The sequence below is a fragment of the Anolis carolinensis genome, chromosome 6 (assembly GCF_035594765.1).
Source record: "Anolis carolinensis isolate JA03-04 chromosome 6, rAnoCar3.1.pri, whole genome shotgun sequence".
Classification (NCBI taxonomy): Eukaryota; Metazoa; Chordata; class Lepidosauria; order Squamata; family Dactyloidae; genus Anolis; species Anolis carolinensis.
Window position 1 is genome coordinate 28,214,334 of NC_085846.1, and position 27,115 is coordinate 28,241,448.

Genomic DNA, 27,115 nt, shown 5'->3' on the forward strand with positions numbered 1-27,115 from the left:
TGTTTATTCAGCATTGGGAACACGATGTCTTATCACATGTTGTCAGAATGCCCATCAGCCCTTTCCAGCATACCCAAAGGTGAGGAATAGCAAAGATGATGATGATGATGATGATTATGACTATATTTACTTATTGCAGTGAATTTATTTATTGCTACAGTCCAAGAACATCTGGAGAGCTACACAGTCATCATCCTTGGTCTATCCATACTGTTCCAGTGAACACACAACGTCCTGTTATTAAAATAGAAGACTCTACTCTTGGAAGACAATGATACTCGATCATGCACAATTGCCTATGGTATGGTAGCATTCAAACTGTGATCTGGACAACATAGGGGAAACTAGAAAAGAATTCTTTCCTCTGCATTTCAGAATATGCAAAAATGAAGAGGAAGTCAAACAATGTGGCCAACATAACAAATGTTGCAGTAATTTCTAGACTGGACTGCAAAGAGCCAGCATGGTGTAGCAATTTCAGTGCTGGACTACAATTCTGGAAAACAGGGTTCAAAACACTGCTCAGGTATGAAATCCCACTAGGTGGCCTTGGGTAAGTTGCACTATCTCAGCCTCAGAAGGAATAGGACTCTCCTGTGAAAAAAAAAAAACCTTGCCTAGAAAAGCATATAAGGTTGTTTGTCATATAAGAACAATGATGTTTAAATGGAATGTTCCATACTAAAAACTAAGTTCTTTAATGAAATGGTTTAAATCATGATCCAAAACCTGATTTCAATTAAATCAGCCCTAGAATACAGAGGCTAGATATAGAACCATTTTTTTAAACAACCAATTTCTGCTCTGAAGGCTTTTACTATCACTGCCAGGAGACTGATCTAATCTATTAGATAGTGTCCAAGTCAGTCCTGTAGCCAGGATTTTGATTCCGGGGGGAGGGGGGGCTGGGATTTTGATTCAGTGGGGGCTGAGTCTGAGTGAGAGAGGATCTACCCTAGCAAACCTTTTTTATCGTTATCCCAATACCCCTATGCATACGGGATATATTGAGCATGGTGATCAGATCATGATATGAATAAACATAACAGTTTAAATAATAAATGTAAGGCCTTCCCCCCCCCCCCCCGGCTACATGCCTGGTCCAAGTAATTTATTCTTCAAAAATATTCAAATAAAAACAATTTCCAATCAAGAACATGAAGGTAAAGATCTTTTTTTAAATTACAACTGAGACCTAATGCTGATAGCTACAGTCATTCTTAGACTTTATTTAGGGAACTATGTATTTCTCATTAATTTGCACTCATCACATGCTACAATAGCCGAGCAGTAAAATTGTTAATAATATGCAGCAACAACTTCCTCTGCAGAATATTCTTATTAATTTTTTTTGCAAGAAACAATGCAGGTCAGCATTTAAGATGATTTTTTTTTCCGTGTCACGAGCAACCGGAGTTGCTTCTGGAGTGAGAGAATTGGCCATTGGCAAGGACGTTGCCCAGGGGACGCCCGGATGTTTTTGATGTTTTACCATCCTTGTGGGAGGCTTCTCTCATGTCCCCGCATGGAGCTGGAGCTGATAGAGGGAGCTCATCCACGCTCTCCCCGGGTGGGATTCGAACCTGGCAGCTTTCAGGTCAGCAACTCAACCTTCAAGTCACGAGGCTTTTATCCCCTTGGCCACAGACAATCTATCAACATCAATTACAGAGTAAAAGTTTTTTTTAACTTGCATAAATGATTGATTGAGTTCAACTAATTATAACATTGCTAACAGCCAAAATTTAGAAATCTGTGGACCAAATCTGAAAATATCTGGAAATAATAAACGGGCAGGCTAAGTACACATACCAAGAATTCCATGGTATCCTGTCTAAAGTACTGGGACCAATGATAGATATCTGGCCAGGAATAAAAGGCCTATTGTATGTTATTCCAAGTACTTTAATGTACCTAGTAAAACTGACTTTTACTTTGAATAGTCTGCATGAAATAAAACAAACTTCTTCTAAAAAAAACCCCTTAGGCTTAAAAATTGGTTTGCTATTTGGTATAAGAGGCAGAAGTTCAAGAAAAGCACCCAAAGCTCCCTGCAGTGTGTTGAATTAGTTGTGTGGTTTTTTGGATCCCAGACATTGTCATAGTTCCTATAATTTGCATTAACTCATTTCAGATATGGAAAAATGATTTCTGCCTTCAACATTTGGTCAGACAGTTAACGTACTGCACATGCGAAGCACTAGCAGTCAAACTTGTTCAGCATCTTAAACACAAAAGCTTGTAACACAAAATCAACGCCTAATCAGCATGATCCACAGACCTGGCAGATGCTGCATAAGCAAGCTATAAAAAGCAACAAAGACAGGTTAAACTTTACTAAGTAAATCAGGATGTCCTTCAGCCAAATAAAAAACTGCTGCAACACTGCAGAAGGACAGCTTAAAAGGTCTTTCCATTGTCTGACCTTTTAGATTCCACAGGTCTCTTACAGGCCACTTAGGTACATAGCAGAAGCCTATCCCACTATACAGGCAGTCCCCAGGTTACAAACAGGGTTGTTCCTAAATTGAATTTGTAGGTAAATTGGAATAGGTACATTTTTAAAAGTGTAACTCCAGTCACTTTTTTAATGTTTTGGATAGCACAGGAAGGGTTAACACCCAGTAACTTTTTTTTGCTATCTGTGTCCCTTTTTAGATTTCACCTTACTTTCTGTCCCTACAACTGGATTTTGAAAATTTTGTGTTGTCGTGGAAACAAGGATTGGTGATAAAGCTTCAGTGGGACACCCTTTTCCCATGATAACACTTATAGAAGTGAATTTCTCTTTTGATTAGAAGTATGCCCCAAAATTGTGCTTTCTTTCTCTCTTAATCTTCTTGCTAGCCAATGGGACATTTCAGTATCTGAGAAATGTTTTGTTGCAAAATACATACAGAACTAGTTTTATAAGACAGGTATAAAATATCTACAAGGTAAATATGTAATTGCATGGTCACCTTAAGAGTTCTAAATAAATGTCCTGGAATTTTAGCTACCTATCATCTAAATCACCGGAGCCCTGGTGGCGAAGTGTGTTAAAGCACTGAGCTGCTGAACTTGCAGACCGAAAGGTCCCAGATTCAAATCCCAGGAGCAGAGTGAGCACCCGCTGTTAGCTCCAGCTTCTGCCAACCTAGCAGTTCGAAAACATGCCAATGTGAGTAGATCAATAGGTACCGCTCCAGCGGGAAGGTAACAGTGCTCCATGCAGTCATGCCAGCCACATGACCTTGGAGGTGTCTATGGACAACGCCGGCTCTTCGGCTTAGAAATGGAGATGAGCACCAACCCCCAGAGTCAGACATTACTGGACTTAACGTCAGGGGAAATGTTTACCTTTACCTTATCATCTAAATCATGGGTCCTCAAACTTTTTAAGCAGAGGGCTGGTTCACGGTCCCTCAGACTGTTGAAGGCGGATGCGGACTAGGATTTGGAAAAAACATGAATTATGCACACTGCGCATATCTTATATGTAGTGCAAAAAAGCCATGAAATAATACAATATTTAAAATACAGAACAATTTTAACCAACACAAACTTACAAGTATTTCAATGGGAAGTGTGGGCCTGCTTTTGGCTGATGAGATAGTCAAGTTGTTGTTGTTGTTGTTGTGTGCCTTCAAGTCATTTCAGACTTAGGGCGATCATAAGTCTAATGTTTAGGGTGGGGGTTGGGTAAATAATCTTGGAGGGCTGCATCCAGCCAGCAAGCCTTAGTTTTTTCATTGAAAAAAAAGTTGGATACAGAGCTCCTGTATGCTATTCGCTGGATTTTTTTCCTATGCTCAAAACAACATATTAGGACAAAAATATCACAGCCACTTTGTGACTGAAACAAGAGAGCTTATATGAGTGCTTGATTGCAGAATAACTAGAACTTAATGTTAATACAGAAAATGTATGCTTATGATTCACTTAAGAAAGACAGAAATAGAGGACCTAGTGTCGTTATCCACAAACAGCTCACCATAAAGTGATATTCTGAAACCGGAAACAAGATGCAGAAAAGAAACCATGCTAAAAACCTTTGAACTACTTCACACAGAAAACATTATTTACCACATAATCAATTATACGGAGGCACATAATGTATTCAAGGCATGAAACAGGGAAACTACTGAAGTCTATGTGTGAGAGCTCCTTGAGGTCACTAAACTAAACGCAAATATTGTCCTATTACTCCTGACAGGAATGTGTCACAGACAACATAAAGCCTTGAAGGAATTGTGGCATTGAGCCTCAAGAGTACTGTGCCTTACTAGACTGTGTGCTCACAAGGTATTGTGATTCAACAATAGGAAAATGAAATATATGGGCAGGCATAGGCAAACTTCAGCCCTCCAGGTGTTTTGGACTTCAATTACCAACAGCCGGTAAACTGGCTGAGATTTTTGGGAATTGAAATCTAAAACACCTGGAGGGCTGAAGTCTGTCCATGCCTGCCCTACACTGGCTGTTTGTTGGCCAGCTTCAAACATGGTATACAATATGGACTGATCTAGCCAGAAGTTCAGTTCAGAGATGAATGACTGTTCTGGCAGGAAACACCAAGCAAACCAGAAAAATATGCCATGAAAATATAATTGTGTGTCAATACTAAGACATCCTATCTTTACCTGAACAGGCAACATTGCATACCATGGAAAGCCCAGATGTTTTATAATGTGCTGGCAACATTTCTTAATCGCATTTTCATACCAGATAAAATATGGCAAACAATTCTTTAGCAGCTTGAGCATTGGCTTAAGATCTGCTAACCACCTTAGTAGATTGTAATTGAAAATATTTAAAAAGTCACCTGCCATTTTAAATAGTATGGTCTTCTTCAAAATAAATAATAATACATCTTCTTGTCTGTTTCCCAGTTTTTAGGAGGTGTATCTCAACTAGAAATGAGAAACACAAAAATTGTATTAGCTTCAAACAAAATTTCATCTCTATATGAATGTGTGTTTTCTAACTCTAGATATTTATGGTATCCTCTCAGTCAAAGTTGATAAGCATTTGTGTATATATAGGACAATTTTATTTCTCTGAAATATTTTGAGATTCTCATGGCATCACTCAATAGATTTTTGTAAGAACTGCAGCAAAAAATAAAGGAAAGAGCAACAAAAGGTTTACATTAGTTTGGAAGGTTAAAATTTTGGAAAAGTAACTACTATTATTAAAAAGGTTTTAAGGTAAAGGTATCCCCTGACGTTAAGTTCAGTCATGTCTGACTCTGGGGGTTGGTGCTCATCTCAAGTTCAAAGCTTGTCCGTAGACACCTCCAAGGTCATGTGGCCGGCATGACTGCATGGAAGGCCATTACCTTCCCGCCACTTACTTTCTACTCACATTGGCATGTTTTCGAACTGCTAGGTTGGCAGAAGCTGGAGCAACAGCGGGCGCTCACTCTGCTCCTGGGATTTGAATCTGGGATCCTTCGGTCTGCAAGTTCAGCGGCTCAGCGCTTTAACACACTTCGCCACCGGGGTTTTAGTAATACAGTAGAGTCTCATTTATCCAACACTCGCTTATCCAACATTCTGGATTATCCAACGCATTTTTGTAGTTAATGTTTTCAATACATCGTGATATTTTGGTGCTAAATTTGTAAATACAGTAATTACTACGTAGCATTACTGCATATTGAACTACCTTTTCTGTCAAATTTGTTGTATAACATGTTGTTTTGGAGCTTAATTTGTAAAATCATAATCTAATTTGATGTTTAATAAGCTTTTCCTTAATCCCTCCTTATTATCTAACATATTCGTTTATCCAACATTCTGCCGGCCCGTTTATGTTGGATAAGGGAGACTCTACTGTATTTTAAAATGAAATCAATGTTAAAATGTGGATCATATGAATTTTTCACATCATCCACATGTAACAAGTAGTCACTTGAATCTCAGTGGAAATCACTGAACAACATTGTAAAAAAATCTCTGTAAGTTTACACACTTACAGTTTTCACTGAGAGAGATCAAATCAGTTGATCTAGCTCACTAATGTCTGACTGTCAGCAGCCCTCCAAAGCCTCCAGCTTCCTGCCTTTTTAACTGGCAGGCATTAACCTAGGCCCTGTTGTGTTAAAAACACTGATGCATGGCTAAGCTATGGCAGCTATATAGGAGGGTTGAATGAAAAGTAATGTCTCCACCTTCGTAACTCCTCAACAGATGGCAGTACTGGTATGCAGCAGGTACTGGCTTGCTCAGTAGACTCTCCTCTACAGTTCCATTTGGCAGGAAGTCTTAGCATTGAACGGTTTTGTTGTTAAAGTGCGAAGTATGGAACCCTGCGCAGACGGTCGGTCAAGGCGACTTAAGCAATGTGCAGTCATTGAATTCTTGACAGCAGAAGGTGTCACCAAAAGGAGATTCATCAGAGAATGCAAGCTGTTTATGTTGATTGTGTTGATGTGAGTACTGTGTGTCGTTGAGCGAGTAAGTTTAAAGATGTTTAGGTGGGAACATCTGACTTGTGTGACAAAGAAAGAGTTAGACGTCCTGTGAAATCAGCCACCGAGTTTCACAAGCAAAATGTTGACAGATTGATTCAGGACAATCGTCATTTCACTCAGAGAGAAATTTCAAGCATAACTGGCATTTCACAAGAATGTGTGGGTCACATTATTGCTTTGCTTGGCTATCAGAAAATCTGTGCACGATGGGTACTGTGAGACGCTGGTTGCAGAAACAGAGTGTCGACTTCTTTCGTGACAGCTTCAGAAAACTTGTTCATCGTTGGCAGAAATGTATCCAATTGTCTGGTGATTATGTGGGAAAGTGAATAGTGGTAGTTAAAGAGCACATTCTAAGGATTATTTCTGCGTTTGATTTATTAAAATATTCCCACCCAAACCCAAGTAACGAAGGTGGAGGGATTACTGTTCATTCAACCCTCGTACATAACCATTTATTTTATCACAAAAAGTTAGGTCAGGGCATAATTTTATTTTAAATAAAGGTAATAAAATTGCTATAAGGTTTTCTTAAGCAACGAATACTCAAGAGGTGGTTTTGTTAGTTTCTACTTCCCTAAAATATGATGAAGGCAAATATTACAGCAAAGTATCAAAGAAGGGAATTCTTCATATGCACAGCATTTGACAGGAAGATTCACAATCGGCCTGAACATGACACACAAAGGTAATAGGAGCAACTCTGGAGATGATGAAAATTTTTTAGCTAACCTACAATGCTCTACCTCATGACCTGAATCACACACAGTAGTAATCAAGTTTGTTTTGTTTTACTATCTAAATAACTATATATGATCATCACAACTCTCCTTTAAGTCTTCTTCCACACACAAAAATTGTGAGGACATTTTTTCCTTTTAACTGGCTTTTGCACAAGCTGCCAAATAAAAAGAGAAGAAATTACCCCAACCTTTCATCCCCAAACTTTGTCATAAGCTAGGCTTTTGCCCAAAGTTGTAGGAGTGCTCATCAAGGGGGAAAGAACATTCAGTACTATCTGTTATGCTAATTTATAACAACTACAAACTAGACTGAAATAGAAGAGTAGCATGTTGTTAAGATTAAAAATTAAGCTTAAGAAGCCATTACTCTTGCATTTTATAGGGTTTTGCATATATTAATTATCATAAGCTTACTTTTCATAAGTTTATGGAATCTCATGTCAATAAGGCAGTCATCTGATCACAGCACACTTATCTACAGTAGAGTCTCACTTATCCAACGTTCTGGATTATCCAACGCATTTTTCTAGTCAATGTTTTCAATATATCATGATATTTTGGTGCTAAATTCGTAAATACAGTAATTACTACATAGCATTAATGTGTAATGAACTACTTTTTCTGTCAAATTTGTTGTATAACATGATGTTTTGGTGCTTAATTTGTAAAATCATAACCTATTTTGATGTTTAATAGGCCTTTTCTTAATCTCTTATTATCCAACATATTCGCTTATCCAACGTTCTGCCGGCCCATTTATGTTGGATAAGTGAGACTCTACTGTATTTTCTGCTTCTAAAATGCTAATATATGCTGTGTTATGCAACTCTTACCATGATGTCAGTAACAGGCTGGGTTTACACCAAAGGCAAATGTAGCCAATAGGCTCCTTTCTGCTTTTACTATGGGGATGTATTTAGATAGGTTGAACAAGCATATCTTTGACACACACACAGAGAACCATTGCGAATGGCCAAAATATTACGTATCTGGTAGTTTTCAGTTATCAAAAAGGCAACATTTCCAATCCATTTTTGTGATGTCTCATGGGCCTTGTAGTCCCGTTCCTAGTGCTATTGTGGCAGATGAGGAGGAAAACATGGGATTTCCACCGGTTCAGCTTGAATCGGAGCCTCGTCACCTGGAAGATGTTTGTCCTCAGGAAGTTAACCAAACAAGCCTTGGGCAGAATTCTCCCCCGTTTTCCCGAAAGGACAATTATAATAGAGATAGAGGAGTCAGGGAGGCTAATCGCCGGAGCCTCAAAATCGCTGCCAGACAATTAGCTGATTAGGTCTGCTTCCCTTGGGAAATTCTAAGGAGTCATGCATCTGGACAGAGTTGGGTTTCACTTCTTGTTCTCCAGGGAAAGTGTTCTGTTGGCGGGAAAACAAGACCCTATATAGGGGTTTTGCCGCAAGGGGAACCTTGCGGAGTCAATTGTTCAGCTTGAGGAGAGAGATCGTGTGTGGACTTCGTACCCCAGTTCCTTGTTTCCCGGATTAAGTTCCCAGCCTTGCCTTGTTTCACGGATCAAGTTTCCAGCCTTGCCTTGTTTCACGGACTTCTCTGGACTCAGTTCATGTTTCATGCTTGCCTCGTTTCAAGTTTTGATTTAGCCAAGAATCAAGCCTATTTTCCAGCCTTGTTGTCAAGCTACTTTGGACTTTAAAGACCCTGTCATTTCCCCACACTTTGCTTGGCAAGTGTGTGTTTCGGTCAAGTGGATTAAAACTTTGAACTCTAATATCTTATATTGGACAATACATTTCTGGACTATATTTGACCTCATCTGAAAGGTCTGCTTCTGAACTATACTCTTCACTTGTTTTTATTGACTTTATATATTTCTATAATAAAGATATTAGATAGATTCTGGTCTCTGCGCATGGTTATTGGTGCTCTGCAGCCTGGATCCTGACAATTTTGCATGTGAAGTCACTATTTTAAAGGATTTAAAAATGTGAAGTTTCCTTATGCTATCTTTTCAGAAGCAGCTAAAACAGTGCTCTTTAATCCAATTAAGCTACTGAAACCATATAGCATTTACTAATTTGCCTGTACATTTCAATTTCAGAAAATAAAGGTAATTTCCTATTACAAATGAGGGGAAAATCTGCAAAAATCTTCTTGCTGGTCTTATAAACAGAATTGCGTGCTTTCATAGTGCTTTACAACAAAATACTGAGACATCAAGCACACTAAACCCATATGCAATCTGGGCAAGACAACAGCTTTTCTACAATTTTTTTCCTGAAAAGCTGTCCAATAACTGAAGGAGAGTTAGTCCAAGAAGCCTGTTAGCATGATAGTGTTACAATTATAACTGCTGCTATTAACATTACTAGTACACCAACCATTTATATTTACTGGGATGGAAACATAAAAAAGAATGTGGAACACTGGCAATAGCATGGCAGATAGCTAAAACTATACTAAGGTAATGTATATTAGCTATACATGACCTTAATGTTTAAGAAACTATTAACAAACTACATCTGTGCAAACTTACACTTGAAGTAACAGAACACAATAGTGGGATTGTCTTCCTCCTTGTGAACATGGATTCTAAAAACAATTTTTTCATACAGAAAAACAAAGCTACACTGAAGTGAAGAACTTCAAACAGTGTTACACATTTACAAGCTTTTGAAATCACATGATTAGCTGTAGTGTCAATAACAAATCAAGTATCTTATCAGCTAATCAGAAAGTTTCCTGCCATTTGGGACTAGCATGAATATAGAAGAGTTGCCACTGTGAAATAGATCAAAATGATAGATTAAGAAGCTGATGTGCTTGAACTTTTGGTGTCTTAACATAAGACTACAAATATCATTTAGCATTGTGTTGTCAAAGGCTTTCATGGCTGGGATCACAGGATTGTTGTATGTTTTCCGGGCTGTATGGCCATGTTCCAGAAGTATTCTCTCCTGACATTTCGCCCTCACAACTTCTGAGGATGCCTGCCATAGGCATGTGGGTGAAACATCAGGAGAGAATACTTCTAGAACATGGCCATACAGCCCGGAAAACATACCACAACCCTATCATTTAGCATTTCTTCTCTAAAACTGAAGAACTGAAGTACCTATGGAGATTCTGTGTCAATGGCTGAATGCTGTTAACAAGTCTCTCTCACTGATAAGGATGCTGACCTTTTGCTAATCTGGCATTTAAAGAGGTTGGTTAACAGCATTACATATTTCATTTATTCAGTGATGTGAAATAGAAGAGAAAACAACATTTTCAAATGCTTCTTTCAAAAAATGATTAATTCTGACTCACTCAGGTGGCAACTTCATTTTATTACCAATCTTTGCATCCTATGCTTCTTGGAAGAAGCTAGGAAAAATAGATAGATGGACCTGCCTGATAGGGATACTATATATTTCTTAACTCAATAGGGAATTAGAACCAAGATTCCTCAAAGTTCACTATTCACACTATTTAATACACCACATCTGGCCAGTTTTAAAGACCAAGCAAGCAAATATGTAATCCTACATCTAAATATGAGTGACTACCTGCATAAAGATAAACCAATACAAACTGTTAAAAAAAATCTGCTGGTTTCACGTCTTTTGGTTAAGAAGCATCCCACTCTTTATTCTTAAAAGATTAACCACTGTTGTCAACAACATCTGGGTGTAATTCTGGATACTTTGGAAGAACCTAGGGCCAAATTTATACCCGTAATGCACACAATTGGTTGATCCAAGTCTAAAACATGGCCACACATAGAAAAGATCACTAGAAACAAATAGAAATTTGAAGTGACCATGCATCCACTTCTGGTATAAATTTTCAGATTTTGGAAAGAGAGTTTAGGCCAAAGCCACAGTTCCAGGACTTTCTAGGGATGGCAAATCGCAATTTTTCATACAATTTCACATACACAATTTGATGCTGGGGCACTTAGAGTGCTCAAGCCACAAAAAAAAGAGTCTTTATGGTCTGTACTTTGTTCATCCCGGCACTAAGCCAAGACATATTTCAACAAACATTTGTTGATAAAGCCAGTTAGTCTTCAGGTGAGAAAAATCACCATGTATTGTTCAGCCAATTTTTGGCTTAATTTTTTCTCCCTTTTATGTAAGAAGTGATCTCAAATATTAAGACATCAAAATATCTATTATTCTGTGTTTTTATGGATGTCAAATATTTATAACTACTGTACTTCTTCTGGGAAAATATATTTTCCTAGGCAGTTTGAGTTTTGAAAGACCTTTGGTGTAGCATTATGGAACTGAATTTTTGGGAGAAAACAGTGATTTGCCTGTAACCTTTTATGAGCATTTTGTTCTGTTTTTTAAGGGCAAGTGTGGTTTGGAATTTGGGTATCAAACCACAACTTTGCCTTATCCTTATGGCCCTTTGCAAAGTTCTGTTGTTCTCTTTGTCAAGCTGACTCCAACTTTGATTTATGGTGACCTCATGACCTCCAGGTTACTCTATCATCAACAGCCCTGCTTAAGCCCTGCACACACTGGACCATGGCTTCCTTGTCTGAGTCTATGCAAGTTACTTGACCTTAAGTCTCAGCACCTTGCCTTTCTACACAATAGGTCTTTTGCTGGTACAAGAAACTGTGGCTTTTTGTTTCACCTGCCCATAAAATATATATTGTTGTTATTACATAGCACACATATTTTCTCACTGGTCCCATGTTTCCATAGCAGTCATTGTCTGATTATCCCATTATCAGAAAGTTTATGTTTTTATCCATGGCTGATATTCAAAAAAATAGGAATGTGCATATAAGGTACAAATAGATTGAGAACCAATTTATGGTTCTAATGTTATGTACAATGGAGTTGGGAAATATCTATACAATCAAAAAAGGTCAATAGTCAAACTTTCAAATCAATCATTTGTTCTCTTTGAGATCTTGAGATGATGTGGGTATTAACAGTCAGAATAGTCTACTTGACCATATACACTCAGAACATATTACTAAAGTACAAATAGTCTCCTTGAAGATTCTTGCCTGACACGAAGCAGTGACAAATGCATAGGTATTCTAGCATGAGTGGAATTCTAGATAAGATTGGTATGTAGAAAGAAACGAGAATATGGAATGATGGGGATTGGGGCAGAGGCAGCACAGCAATTTATCTGAGTGCCTTTTAAGCTGCCCTTCTTTCACACTTTTGTGGAATGATAACAGGCATGAGTGGGTCAAATTAACAAACCAGAATAACCCAGGCCTTTCGGTTCAGACATGCCAAACCAGTTAATGTAGGGCAGAATATAGCATAACACCATAGTTTCAAATTGGAGCTTGCTGTCAACATTAAATAATAATTCCTAGCAAGGGTTCATGCCTAGACAAACCACCAGGCAAGTACTAATAACTATTTTGCCTGAACACTGTATGTGAATGAGGACACTGAAGCGAGTTATCTGCCCATTTTATCCACAGAATGAAAACATACAGTTTTTCAGAAAATACTGATGTACTTTTTAGGACAAATAAAATATATCAGGGGGAACAGAATTCCATTCATTTACCTCATTTGCCTTGCCTACAACCCTCTGAAAGCACACGATAATTCCTTTCCAATGTTACACAGTGAGCCCAGAATTAATCTGGAATTTGAATCCAAGTTGACTACAGTCACACTAGACAAAAGACCACTTAGCTAAACAAATATTCTGACTTCGTTATACAACCAAAAAAAGTTAGAATACAGTACAGGCAGTCCTTGAGTTACAAACATCCAACTTACAAATGACTCATAGTTATAAACAGGGGTGTGACAACAGGAAGTGAGAGAAATCCACCTTTAGGGAAGGGAAATTCACTCCTGTAAGAATTAGCATATATCAATGATGGAAATATGGAAAGCCACTAAAAAGTTGAAGGCGGACTAATCTCTGGGCCCAGATAGTCTGAGTACAAGTTTTTATCAACAGTTTAAAGAGGAATTGACCCCCAAACTATGGCAATTTTAAAAAAAATACAGACAGCATCAACTTTACCAAATACATGGCAGGAAGCCAGAATAATGTTTATTCCTAAAGAAGGAAAAGATGAAACCAATATTGCAAACTACAGCCCTATTTAACTTTTAAATACAGATTACAAAATATACACTAGTGTATTAGCAGAAAGATTTAAGAAAGTGCTAATTGAAGTTATTCAAAAAGACCAAAATGGATTTCTCCCAGGAAGACAAATTAATCCCAACATCAGTGTAGCAATGTACAGGAATATGGGAGAAACATAATGAGAAAAAAGCTTTACGAATATTTGTGGACTGAGAGAAAGCATTTGATATTATCAGCTGGGAATTCTTAACGGCAGTGCTGGAAAAAATGCAAGTAGGTTCAAATTTCACAGGATGGATAATTCCAATTTATAAACAACAAGAAGCAAGGATAAAAGTAAATTAAGAATTTGCAGCATCTTTTGAGATATCTAAAGGAGTAAGACAAGGCTGCCCCCTCTCACCACTTCTTTTCATAACAACACTGAAAGTGCGATTAAATCAAACATAGGAAGAATAGAATATTAGAGGTTTAAAAGTTGGAAGAGTGAAACAAAAATATGTGCATATGCCAATGACTTAATGCTGCTGGTGGAAACCTCAGCAAAACCAATAGCTGCAATAAACCAGTTGTTAGCAAATTATGGCAAAATATCAGGACTTAAGGTCAACTAAGAAAAAAACAAAATCACTGTTATAAATTTGCAACAGAAAGACAGAAAAAAATGATAAAAGACTCAGGACTTCAACTAGATAGAAAAATGAAATACTTGGGAATTTGACTAGCAGACAAGATGTCAATAATATTTGGGGGGGGGGGAATAAGTTGTTTTACTAGGAAGAATTTCAGTAATAAAGATTAAAGTGTTACCAAATATGGTGTCTTTGTTTCAGACTGTGCCAAGTATCTTGAATGAAACCCCATTCACTATAGAAGGTTATGATTTACCATTTGGGTGGCACGTAAATATTTGGTATGACAAATCCAGTATAGACAAAGTTTTGCAAATAATATTAGAAAAGCACTTTTGAGAATTTGGTTAAAACATAAATTAAACTTTGGACATAAGACTCCACTCTGGATTTCGACACATAAAGCTTTCCGGGTGATAAAGAAAGAAGACAAAGAGGAGTGGATAAGATACTCAAGTTCATAAACAATCAACCTATGCTAAAAACAAAAGAACTGAAGAAGGAAGGGTTAAATATTGGATGGTACACTTATGAACAAATTAAACAGAAATATAAACAAGATGGCTTTGAAAAAGAAATGACCAATTGGAAAATATTATGGCTAGAGAAAAAGAAATATACTGGGAGAAATTATGAATTTTGATTGAAATATGAGATGATTAAAGAATAAGTCTGTATGGTAAATTGGGCAAAAGAGGTAGGTCATGAAATAAATTTCAACGTATGGGAAGGAATATGGAGCAAAGGCCTTAATTTTACAAAGGCAAGCGAACTGAAATAAAACTTTTATAAAATGTTTCACAGGTGGTACATTGCTCCAGTAAAACTTGTCAGGATGAATAAAAACAAAAGAATGGATAATAAATATTGGAAATGTAAGACAAAAGAAGGGACATTTTCCCACAAGTGGCCCATGCATAATGAGCAGCTGTTAAGGAAACAATCCAAATAGTTTTGCAACAGAACACACCATTTTTACCAGAGATATTTTTGATGCAAATGATGTCATCAATAAGAAAAATATGTTTTTCTTTCAAGATGCTGTGTCTATGCCAGACACTGGAAAGAAAGCTTTATTTCATCCGTAAGTGAATGGTTCACCAAACGGCTAAGCTTTGCAGAACTTGATAAACTGACTTATCTTCTTAGAAATAAAACCCAATACAATGTTTTCAAAATAATTGGAAGCCTTTCACAGAATATATAGGTAGAATATTTAAAGACTGGTCCATAATGGCATTGACTTACTAAAAGCATACTGACAGAAAGAAGAGCAATGTTACACAATTAGATCACCCTTGTTTATGTAAATTTTACGTACATATATTTATAACTATACATTGCTTGTTAAGAGCTTTGATAGGACAAAATATTGTTAGACTCTATTCTGGTGCAGGGTCAGGAAGTTTTCTTTCAAATAGGATACACATATTTTACTATTATTAGACAGTGTAAAATTACCACTGTTAATTGGTATCTTTATATACCAACTAGCTGTGCCCTGCCCGGCCACACGTTGCTGTGGCGAAGTATGGTGGTATGGGAAATAAAGTATTGAGGAATTGGTAGTAGTTAAGGTAAAGGGTAAAGGTTTCCCCCTGACATTAAGTCCATTATAAATGGGTTATATAGCTGTGTGGAAGGGCCTTGAGTCTACACTGCCATATAATCCAGTTAAAATCAGATAATCTGTATTTTATAGGCAGTGTGGAAGAGGCCTAAGTGAGGCCTAACTCTGCCTGTCCCCTGGGCTGAGTAGGTTGCTAGGAGACCAAGTGGGCGGAGCTTAGCCTTCTAACTGGCAGCAATTGGATAAAAACAATTATTCCCCTCCTTCTAATTAGGACTTAATTTTTCTTTTCTTTTTGTTGTATGAACGTAGGGGCATGGATGAGGGGTTGTGCGGACAAGTTTAGTGTTTCTGGGATGTGTAGTTTTGTTGTTTTGTCCTAGGCCGAAATGTCATTACCCTTTTATATATATAGATAGTTACATTATAATGTGAACACTTTGGAAATTAAAAAAAAGAGTTATCATGGAGAAAAAGTGTCTCTACTGAAGCTTTATACCAATCTTTGTTTCCATAACAAGCCAAATTTTTCAAAATCCAATTATTAGAGGGATAGAAAATGAGGTGAAATCTAACAGGGGCACAGACAGAAAAACAAACACAACCAAGATGTTGATCCTTCCCTATGCTAGCCAAATCTTTTATATATGTAAGTCAGAATAGGTACATTTTAAGTGTAACTCATATATTGGTTGGAGTTACACTTAAACATGTAGCTATTCTGACTTACATACAAATTCAAGTTAAGAACAAACCTACAGAACTAATCTTGTTCACAATGTGGAAACTGCCAGCATACTAAATTTTTTAATATATCATTATTTAAGATAGTTTAAGCGTAACATAAGTGTAAGACAATATGGTTAAGCTTTAGCTTTTAAATAGTTTAATTTATAAAGGACAGACAATAATTGGACTCCTAAAGAATAGTCTCAAAATAATCTTGGTATGACCAACATCTCCTACAATGAGGATAATTCCATATATGTACCAGGTTAGTTGTGAAATAACTGCCCAAATAACTGTTAGAGTGAAGTATTCATGTGTATATTCACCAATGTCATTAGACAAAAGTCCTGGTTGGAGCTTCTCTAACTAAAGGAGTAGAGCATTATCAGCCTGCACCTATAATTGCCAATTTCATATACTAACTGAAGAAAAAAGAGTAATGTAAAGGATCCTTTTTCTTATCTCTTAAGAAATTGGAGGAAATATCAGCATATCCTGTTTTCTGTGTCTCTACCTAGTCAATGGGGAAAGGAGCAGATTGCTTGTGAGAAAGATAGCTTGAGAGACTTTTAAAGTCAGACTCTCATCATCCATGGACTGAATTAGGCTCACATATTAAAGGTCTCTTAATATCAATACTGTACAGGTATTGAAAACATACCCATTTCTATGTTAGTCTTGAATCAATTATGAATAAAGATATAAAGTAATCTTACTTTACTTTTAACAAGGTCCAGTACAATTTGAAATAATTGTTTCAAGTATTAAAAGTCATTCACAGGGTGCCAACATAACCGCTCATGAAAACTTCAAAGTAAAGTAGTTAGGATTGCATTTAAAATGCCTCATTCTATGGTGGCCACTTTTCATTCTAATTTAATAGCCACCATTTGCAAGTGTCACCACACTTTCTGAACACATCAGCTTCCAAAATCTTGAGCTTTTATTTAATTGTGCTAGTTTCTCCTGTTTGTGACCTCATTCTCTTCCGTTCCCACATTTTTGTTCAACACACACACACACACAAAACAGGCAGTTAATTTGGAAACATACAGGCAGTTCTCTGCTGGAGTTTGCATTCCTTTTCCAGCTAAGTTGTCTCCATGGTATTTACTCTAATGGTCACCTCTCACTGTTCTCTAATCTCTGCTTATGTGGCCAAAATTTCTCTCCACATGTATCAAAGTAAATTTTACTCCTGCTGAAATACAAACAAGTTATGAACAAAACAATGTTTTTTATCTAACACTAATAATTTGTGATAAGTACCTTGACACTGTTCTATATGGGTCTGTTCTGAATACAGATTAACCTGCCTTTTAAAGTGAACAATGTCTTGAAAATCCACTTTCTTCTAAGAGAAATATATTGGCTTGCATGCTAGGTTATGCTGAGTTTAAGGCAGAAGTAACTACTGATTGATATTACAAATCTATATCAAAACAAGTATATGCTAAGACTCTTAGAAAAGTATAATCTTTTTCCCTACCTATAAAACAAGAAAGCAATAAAAACACCTTTTTTTAAAAAAAGGAGATATAGTTAAAGGAGCAATGTAATTATGGTTCCCTGTTACATCTGAGCTAACTGTTACCAAAACTATTTCGGTTTCCTAAAACTGAAGTACTTTGAAAAGGCATCAATAAAGTACAATCAGCCCTCCATATCCATGGTTTCTATATTCACAAATTCAACAAACCCAAAACCAATGCTGATTTTGCCATTTAATATGAGGGATGCCATTTTGCTATGCCAATGAATATAATAGGATTTGAGGATTCATTGATTTTGTTATCTACAGGGGAGCCTGGCACCAAACCCCAGTGAAGATGGTCCCACTGTACTGAGAAATGTTTTTCAACCAGGAAAAACCCCAGTCTTCTGACAATTCATATACCTGGTTAAATGCATAAAGTGAAGAAATTGCTTGCTCATGGGGGGCAGACAAGTTTTTCTAGTATTTCGGATATTTTAAAAAACCTTTCCAGTTCTTAACATGCTAATGTTTGGATAGGTAGAATCGTGTTTCCAGAAATGTTGGACTACATCATAATCCCTGACCCCCAATCTGCTCATTCAACCTACTGGGAGGTAGAGTTTAACACCTCTGGAGGTCTATCCTAGTTCAAATGCTAATCTAAAACTGATCTTAAATAGATCATGTGGAACACAGATCTAGACTTAATCAAATCATTGCAGGGTATAATATTTATTTATTTACCATAGTTTTCCCCTGCTTTATCTCAAGCCCCAAGGGGGCACAGAGCGGCTTCGAAATTGACAATAATTCAATGCCACGTTAACATAAGACAAACAAAATACAATATACATTGTGCACTAAATTATAAAACGCTAACATATAAATACAGAAATAAGCTGTTAAAACATTACACAAAGACCAAAAATCATAATTCAGAAGCTGTTCCAATCACATTGCCATTCACTTCATAGCTGCATATAGCCCTGTGCTATTCTCCAAATGCTTGTTTTCTAAAGGATAGGAGGGAAGAGGACAATCTAATCTCGCTGGTAAGGGAGTTCCACAGCTGAGGTGCCACTACTGAGAAGGCCCTGTCCCTCACCACTGTCAGGCACACATGTGAAAAAGGTGGGATCAAAAACAGCCCCCCCCCCCGAAGATCTTAGTGCCCGGGATGATTCATAGGGGTACAGGTTCAGAAAGGTAAGCTGGGCCAGAACCATTTAGAGCTTTATAGGATAAAGCCAGCACTTTGAATTGTGCTTGACAGCAAATTGGCAGCCAGTGGAGCTGATGCAGCAGAGGAGCTGTATATACTGATCAAAATAAGGTCCTCCATTTATTCCTAAGCAGTCTCTCAATTCCATTCATCTTATTTTACACACAATCACAACTACACTAGTAAGTGAAGTAGTTCAATATAAATTTTGTAAAGGATCCACATCCCTTACTAGAGAAGAATTCAACATTTCTCTTCATGAGAAAGAATTTTATTGTTTCAAAGAACTACAACTCTGCCTGGTAAGTGCACATAGTAATTCAAATAATCTCAGATTAAGAAACAGAAATCTAGCAAGAAAGGTCTTGAGCTTCCAAAACACTTGAAAGTTGGGTTTTCAGAAGACTGGACTGACTGAAATTCATGGATGCAAACTTCTCTTGTTTTAATTTAATGTAGAATTGTAAACATGTGTGGTCCCACTATTCAACTACCTGCCTCATCACACCAGAGCATGGATAAATCTGGTTTCTGACTCCTGCAGAATTCTGGGGTTTGCAGTTTGGTGAGCTGTTTGGCTGAGCTGTTTAAAGACCCCTTCCTAAAGTAGATTTAAAGTAGTTCCAAGCTCTAGTGTAGTGGTTCTCAACCTGAGATCCCTAGATGTTTTTGGCCTACAACTCCCAGAAATCCCAGCCAGTTTACCAGCTTTTAGGATCTCTGGAAGTTGAAGACTAAAAACATCTGGGGACCCCAGGCTGAGAACCACTGCTCTAGTGTGATGAGGTCCTATTTCAAGTCAGTAGCAGCCTCATTTGAGGAGAATCCAAGTAAGATTTTGTTGGTGGGAGGAGCGTTCTAGACAATTGTCTGTATGGCACAAGGATTCAAAGCAATGACTTCATATATAAACACTTCAACTATATTAAAATTCAAATTAGGATTCTTATACTACATGAACATAAGGCATTATTGGATAAAGTTTGATAACTAAATACATGGTGAAGGGGGTGGTGTATGCAGGGTTGTAGCCAAGGGGGGGGGGGGGGGGTTAGGGGTTCAACCCCCCCCCCCCCACCAAATATGTTTACGTTTTATTAAAAACAAATTTTAACTCCTTGACCAAATCCCCATGAGTGTCCACTGAAGTTTATCGATGGAGCCTGATTTCTAAATTATTTTGCGTTACGGAACTACTCTTCGTGATTCGCTAAAATAAAGTTTCAACCCCCTCCCCCCCCATTTTTTCTGGCTATGGTCTTGGGTGTATATAATGAAATTCCATAACAAGAAAGAACTAACTTTCTATATTGCTCTTCTAAAAGAAGATCTACTGCTGTTTCTAAACTGCAGACTATCTACACGCAACTGTACGTGCAACCTATAACAAGGCATATACTAAATTCCACCAACCCATTAATATACAAAAACTCCCAGTATAAAATACTATAGTATTTCACAAATAACACATTAAGCAGCCATTGTACAGAGTTTTAATATTCATGCTAGTGTTGAATATCAAGAAAAACCAATCACAAAGTGTCAGGGGCTTGCCATATAAATCCAAGATGGGCACCCCTGTACTTATGATACTGCCCAGATCAGTCTTGTACTGTGCTCAACCATCTTAAACATAAAAGAAAAACAGGCTTCCAAAGAACCACAAATTCCTATGTATCACCAATAAGTTATCCTAAGGGAAGAGATTCCCCAAATTCTTCCCCAAATTGTCATAAAACATAATCATACTGTTCACTTTTAGTGGAAGTTTAACTACAAATTTTACACTCTTTTTAATGCTGCATTCTCTAAAGCAATATCCTTTGTCTAGAATCCATGAACTATTTTTGGGGCTCTAATGCAAGACCAAAGAATCTCAAGCTCGAATCCAAGAAGAGTGACATGTAATAATTCTTCCTACTGAGATTATACACTTGCAATCAATATTCTTCTGCCCTAAGAATACATGACTCCCCATTACAGATTTGGCTTGTCATTAAAACTAGTTCTTCTCTACAGTGCCAAGTCAGAAAGAATCTCCTATCTTACAACAATTCAACCTTCTCTATGTGTAGGTGCCTTCAAATCACCTGTCAATTTACCATGACTCCATTAATTTCATAGTTTTTTTTAGCCAAGGAATACTCTGAGGTATTTTTGTCAGTTTTTTCCTCTGAAATATAGTCCACAGCACCTGGTATTTGTCGGTGCTCTCCCATCTAAGTACTAACCAGATTGTAGCTTCCAAGATCAAAAGATATATAGTGCCTTTAGGGTATTTAGGCCTCTCCCCTCTAAAGAATATTTGTACTGTACTTCTAAAAGAGCCCCGCCTACTCCTCCATTAGAAATTCTACTTCCCCACAACATTGAAATGAAACGTCCTTCTTCTACAATCCCAGAAAACCTCCTTTGCAGGGAATACTTCACTACTCAATGTGATCCACACCCTAAGCGCAGACATAATACAAGTAACTGTGTCCATCTCCAATGCTTAGTTGACTGAAAAACGTCAACATGAGACCCTGAGAATCGATTATCAATAATAATAATAATAATAATAAACACAGTCCTAGACACTTGGGAAGTGTTCGACTTGTGATTTTGTGACACGAAATCCAGCACATCTATCTTGTTTGCTGTGTCATAAGAAAATAACAACAACAACATATTCTATTAATTACCCACTTCTCCTCAGGGTTCAAGGCAGGGTACAACATAATTAAAACATGTGAATAATACTAATAAAAAGATACAGGTCTTTAATTGTGTTTTAAATTCTGACAGCTCGGTTAATAGACAAAGCTCCTCTGGTAGGTCATTCCACAGGCTAGAGGCATCAGATGAAAAGGTCCTCTGGGTGATCATTGCCAATTGGGTTCTGACAGATTGAAGCAAATGTTACGCAGAGGACCTCAGTCATCCGGCAGGTAACCTGTACCCAAACCATGTAGGGCTTTAAAAGTGATAACCAATATTTTGTAGTTTGCCCAGAAACTAACTGGCAACCGTTGAAGTGATTGTCCCAATTTCTTCCCTTTTCTCCCTGACACACATAGCAGCTGTTCAAGTCCTTCCTATTGACACATCACCTCTTTACCACACATTTTAATACCCATTATTCTCCCAAATCTAAACATCAGAGGCCCTGACCACTTCCATGGGAAACAGCCCTCCCAAAACCCATCATCTACTATCTTTCTTTATCACCTTCCTATTCTTCTTTTCCTGCACATGAAGTCACAAATCATCTTCCCCTTTCATAGCTGTTCTCCCACCCCAAGGCTTGCCAAGCCATTTCCTCATCCTTTCACTGAAACCCTCCGTTAGCTCCACTGGCTGCCAACCAGTTTTCTTTGTACAATTCAAACTGCTGGTTTTGATTTATAAAGCCCTACATGGCTTGGTCCACATTATTTGAAGGACCATATCTCTTATCAGAACACTATCATCTTCTAGAGAGAGCTTTATCTGTCCCACCACCTTCTCCAGCTCGATTGGTGGGAACAAGGAAGAGGGCCTTTTCAATTACTGCTTCCAGGCTCTGGAATTCACTTCTAGAGAGACCAGACTGGCCCCATCCCTTATTGCCTTTTACCATCAGGCATTTACAGACTGCGCAGAGGAAGGCTGTTTGGGGATGATGTAAGTGGGATTATTTTGGGGTGTGTGTGTAGTTTTTAAATATTGTCATAATTGTATTTTAATATTCATATACTCCATGACACACCAACCCCAGAGACAAACCCAACTTGACTTAATGTCAAGGGGAAATTTTTACCTATACGTTTTACCCATGACACTAAATATGTAATTGTTGTTTCATTTTTATGTTCATATTAATAATAATAATAATAATAATAATAATAATAATAATAATAAACTTTATTTGCATCCCGGCCTATCTCTCCATGGGGACTTGAGGCAGTTTCCAACAACAACAGGCAAACATTCAATGCCTATATAAAACAAAAACCATAAACACTTAAACAAATGCATTTGCTGTTGTATCGTGTCATGCTCATCTGTTCAGCGATCGCCAGCTATACAGCTAGGTACAGAAACTCCAGAGAGTTGCCAGTCAGGGCTGGTATTACTGGCGTAAAATGGGATGATCTGCCAGAAGAGATTCGACAGCTAAATCAGCTGTCAGAATTGAAGACATAAATGAAGACCTATCTCTTCTGGCAGGCCTACCTGTGCAATTTTAACTGGTGAATTTTAACATGGATTTTAATTGTCTGTATCTGTTTGTACCCCGCCTTGGGTTGCAAGAAGAGGCTGGTAATACATTATTACTATTATTATTGCTATTATTATTATTACAGTACTATTATTGGACTGTTTAAATATTTGTAAGGATGTAAAAGTGAGGAAGGAGCAAGTTTGTTTTCTGCAGCTTGGGAGACTAAGTGTCCTTCCAGACAGGCCCTATATCCCAGGATCTGATCCCAGGTTTTCTCTATCCCAAATTATCTGGCAGTGTGGACTTATATAATCCAATTTAAAGAAGAAAACCTGGGATCAGATCCTGAGATATAGGGCCTGTCTGGGCCTTTTGAACTGGGTTATATGGCAGTGTGGACTCCTTGTTGTAAGCCACTCAGAGTCCCCTTGGGGAGATGGGCGGGATACAAACAAAGATTATTATCTGCCTTCATATTCTGGGTTATATGGCTGTGTGGAAGGGCCCTAAGGCCCCTTCTTACACTGCCATATAATCCAGTTCAAAGCAAATAATCTGGATTTTAGATGGCAATGTAGGGTCCTCCCACACAGACCTATATCCGAGAATATCAAGACAGAATATCCCACAATTTCTGCTTTGAACTAGGTTATATGAGTCCACACACAGATAATGTGGGATTTTCTACCTTGATATTCTGGGATACAGTATATGGCTGTGTGGAAGGTCCCGTAGAAAGAGCCTAAGGCCCCTTCCACACAGCTGAATAAAATCCCACATTTTCTGTTTTGAACTGGAATATATGGCAGTGTGGACTCAGCTAACCCAGTTCAAAGCAGATATTGTGGGATTTTCTGCCTTGATATTCTGGGTAATATGCCTGTGGAAGGGCCCTAAGACACAGAGCAATGGGTTCAAATTGCATGAGAAGAGATTCCACCCAAATATTAGAAATAACTTCCTGAAGGGAAAAGCTGTTCAAGCCTGCAATATTCTTCCTCTCCAGTGTGCTGGAGTCTCTTAGGGCCCTTCCACACTGTCATGTAACATAGAATATCAAGGCAGAAAATCCACACTATCTGCTTTGAACTGGGTTATCTAAGGGCCCTCCCAGATAGGCCCTATATCTGAGGATCTGAACCCAGGTTTTCTGCTTTAAACTGGATTACATGAGTCCGCACTGCCAGATAACCTGCGATAAACAGAAAATCTGGAATCAGATCCTGGGATATAGGGCCTGTCTGGAGAAGCCCTGAATCTACACTGCCATATATTCCAATTCAAAGCAGATAGTGTGAAATTTTATAAGGCTGTGTGGAAGGGGCCTTACTCTGGAGATTTTTAAACAGAGTAGAGATGGTGATCTGTCAGGAGTGTTTTGATTGTGTATTCTGGGACCAGGCTGGACAGCTTTTGGGGTCTCTTACAGCTCTATGGGTCTGTGATTGCTATCAGCCACTTTGCATCCCTGGATTGAGAAGAAGGTGGGATATCTTATACAAATTATCAATGTATTTAGATTGTTGTTTTACATGACTTTAATATGTTGTAAGCCACTTTGTGTCCCGTGAGGGAGAAAAGCGGGATATAAATAAATATTTATTATTATTAAATGAAGTCAATAACTAGGGGCCCTTCCACACAGTCAAATAACCCAGAATATCAAGGCAGACAATTCCACAATATCTGCTTTGAATTGGGTTATCTGAGTCCACACTCAGATAATGTGGGATTTTCTGCCTTGATATTCTGGATTATATGGTTGTGTGGAAGGGTCCTTACTCTACACTGCCATATTAATCCAGTTCAAAGAGGGTAATGTGGATTTTATATAGTTGTGTAGAAGGGGTATGAGGCTGGATCTACACTGCCATATAATCGCACAATATCTGCTTTGAACTGGGTTACTGGAGTCTACACTCAGATAATGTGGGATTTTCTGCCTTGATATTCTGGGATATAGGGCTATGTGGAAGGGCCCATAGAAGGAGCCTAAGGCCCCTTCTACACAGGTGAATAAAATCCCACATTTTCTGCTTTGAATTGGAATATATGGCAGTGTGGACTCAGACAAGCCAGTTTAAAGCAGATGTTGTGGGATTTTCCGCCTTGATATTCTGGGGTACAGAGCTGTGTGGAAGGCCCCTAAGGCCCCTTCCTTTTCCATGCCTGTTATGGATGGACTGAACCACCCATGGGTTTATTTATACCAAGGCCCCTTCCACACAGTTGATTAAAATCCCACATTGTCTACTTTGAACTGGAATATATGGCAGTGTGGGCCCAGGGCCCTTCTACACAGCCCTATATCCCAGAATATCAAGGCATAAAATTCCATAATTTCTGCTTTGAACTGGGTTATTTGAGTCCACACTGAGATAATGTGGGATTTTCTGCCTTGGGGCTGTTAGGAATTGTGGGAATTGAAGTCCAGCACGCTTGGAGGGTCGAAGATTACCCATGCCTGGTCCATAGCCTACCCCCTTTATTTCAAAGCGCCCCCTCCCGCGGTTCCTCCTCAAGCGGGGGGCCTTTCCACGCAGAAGCCCTCTCCCTCCCTCTCCCCACGCACATAATATCCGCGCCGCCCCGCACACGCCCCTCCCCCTCCCGCTCTTTTTCCCTTTCTCTCTCTCTCTCGCCCAATCCCTCCTTATCACTCACCTCCACAGCGGCCTCCAGTTTCCCCTCAAAGGTGAAGTCGATAAGGTCGGGCTTGAGGCACAGCCCGTAATTGATGGGGCGCACCTCGGCCGGGAGACGCTCGAAGGGCCGCTTCTCCGGCATCGTAGCGGCAGCGGCGCAGGAAGAATCAGAGGCAGGAGAAGAAGGAGGAGGAAAAGGAGAGGCGGAAGACGAGGTGTTTTGAGTGGCGGTGGTAGTCGAGAATGAAAAAGAGGCGGTGGTGGCGGCGGCGGCTGCTCCTACTGAGGCGAACGGGGAGGCCCTACGCGCAGGCGCACTACCCCCCGCTGACAGGAGGCGGGGACAGAAAAAGGAGGGGGGAGGAGGAAAAGGAGAAGGTGGTGACGGTCGCGCGCACCGCGCCTGGCCCAACCAAGCGAGAAAGGAGGCCTGCTGCTGCCGCGAGCGTGCGCGCGCTCCCCCCTTCTGCTCCTCTTGTCGCTGCCGTCCTGTTTCCACAGACAGCCACTCCGCCTTTTGCGCATGCGCGCTCCACCTCCCTCTCCTTCCCTCGGTCTCGCGCGCCTCTGCCTCCTTCTCCCAATGGTGGAGGGCACGCGCGGGATGACGCACGCGCTTCAGCGCCTGCGTACTAGCGGGCGGCGAGACCGATAAGCCGCTTGAAAGCCAGGCAAGGAGACATCTATAGGCCATTGGGTTCTGTTCTACCCGCCTGCCTCACTCCTTCCCTCCCTCCCTAGGCTCTACTATGGGAAGGAGTAGGCCTCGCGAGAACACCAGCGCGCGCGTGCCCACTACGTCAACTGGAAAGAAAGATAGAGCGGTTGGGGGGAGGGAGGTGGGGGCAAAGGGATGGGCCGTTGTTGCGCATGCGCGTTGGAGCGAAAGCGGTGTCCTCTCCAGTTGCCTGCGGTGAAACCATTTTCTTCCGTGCCAATTTGAATCTGCGTTAAGTGGTCAGTGTAGATGGGGCCTGTGTATGTGTGACAAATATATATGGAAACCTTAGGATTTTTAAAAATGGATTTGAAGGAGCAAAAAAAGAGCCGCATTCCAAAGTTAACCATAATGAGGGTGAGGATTCCATTGTGAAACAATGCATACCATTGCAATACGATGTAGAATGAATGGACTTTGACACCGCTTTAACTGGCATGGCTCAATGCTATGGACTCTTGGGAGATGTAGTTTTGCTGAGGCCCCAGCGCCCTTTCGGAGAGAAGGTTAGAGTACCTGTAAAACTACAACTCCCATGATTCCATAGCAGTGAGCCATGACATGTAACATGGTCTCAGACGGTATTACCAGATCCCATCTGATCTTGGAAGCTAAGCAGGATCAGCCCTGGTTAGTACTTGGATGGGAGATCACAAGCGCATAGCTGTAGACCAGGCATGGG

At 39.1% G+C, this 27,115-nt stretch overlaps 1 protein-coding gene across 1 annotated transcript in view; it reads right to left on the bottom strand.

Moving 5' to 3' along the window:
- Nucleotides 1-26,424, bottom strand: part of npepps (aminopeptidase puromycin sensitive) — a 96,601-nt gene extending 70,177 nt beyond the window's left edge. The window contains exon 1 of the mRNA XM_003222484.4: nt 25,735-26,424. Coding sequence (XP_003222532.2) covers nt 25,735-26,409 — 675 coding nt within the window. The 5' untranslated portion in view covers nt 26,410-26,424. The remainder of the gene's footprint in view (nt 1-25,734) is intronic.
- Between the last annotated feature and the right edge of the window lie 691 nt (nt 26,425-27,115).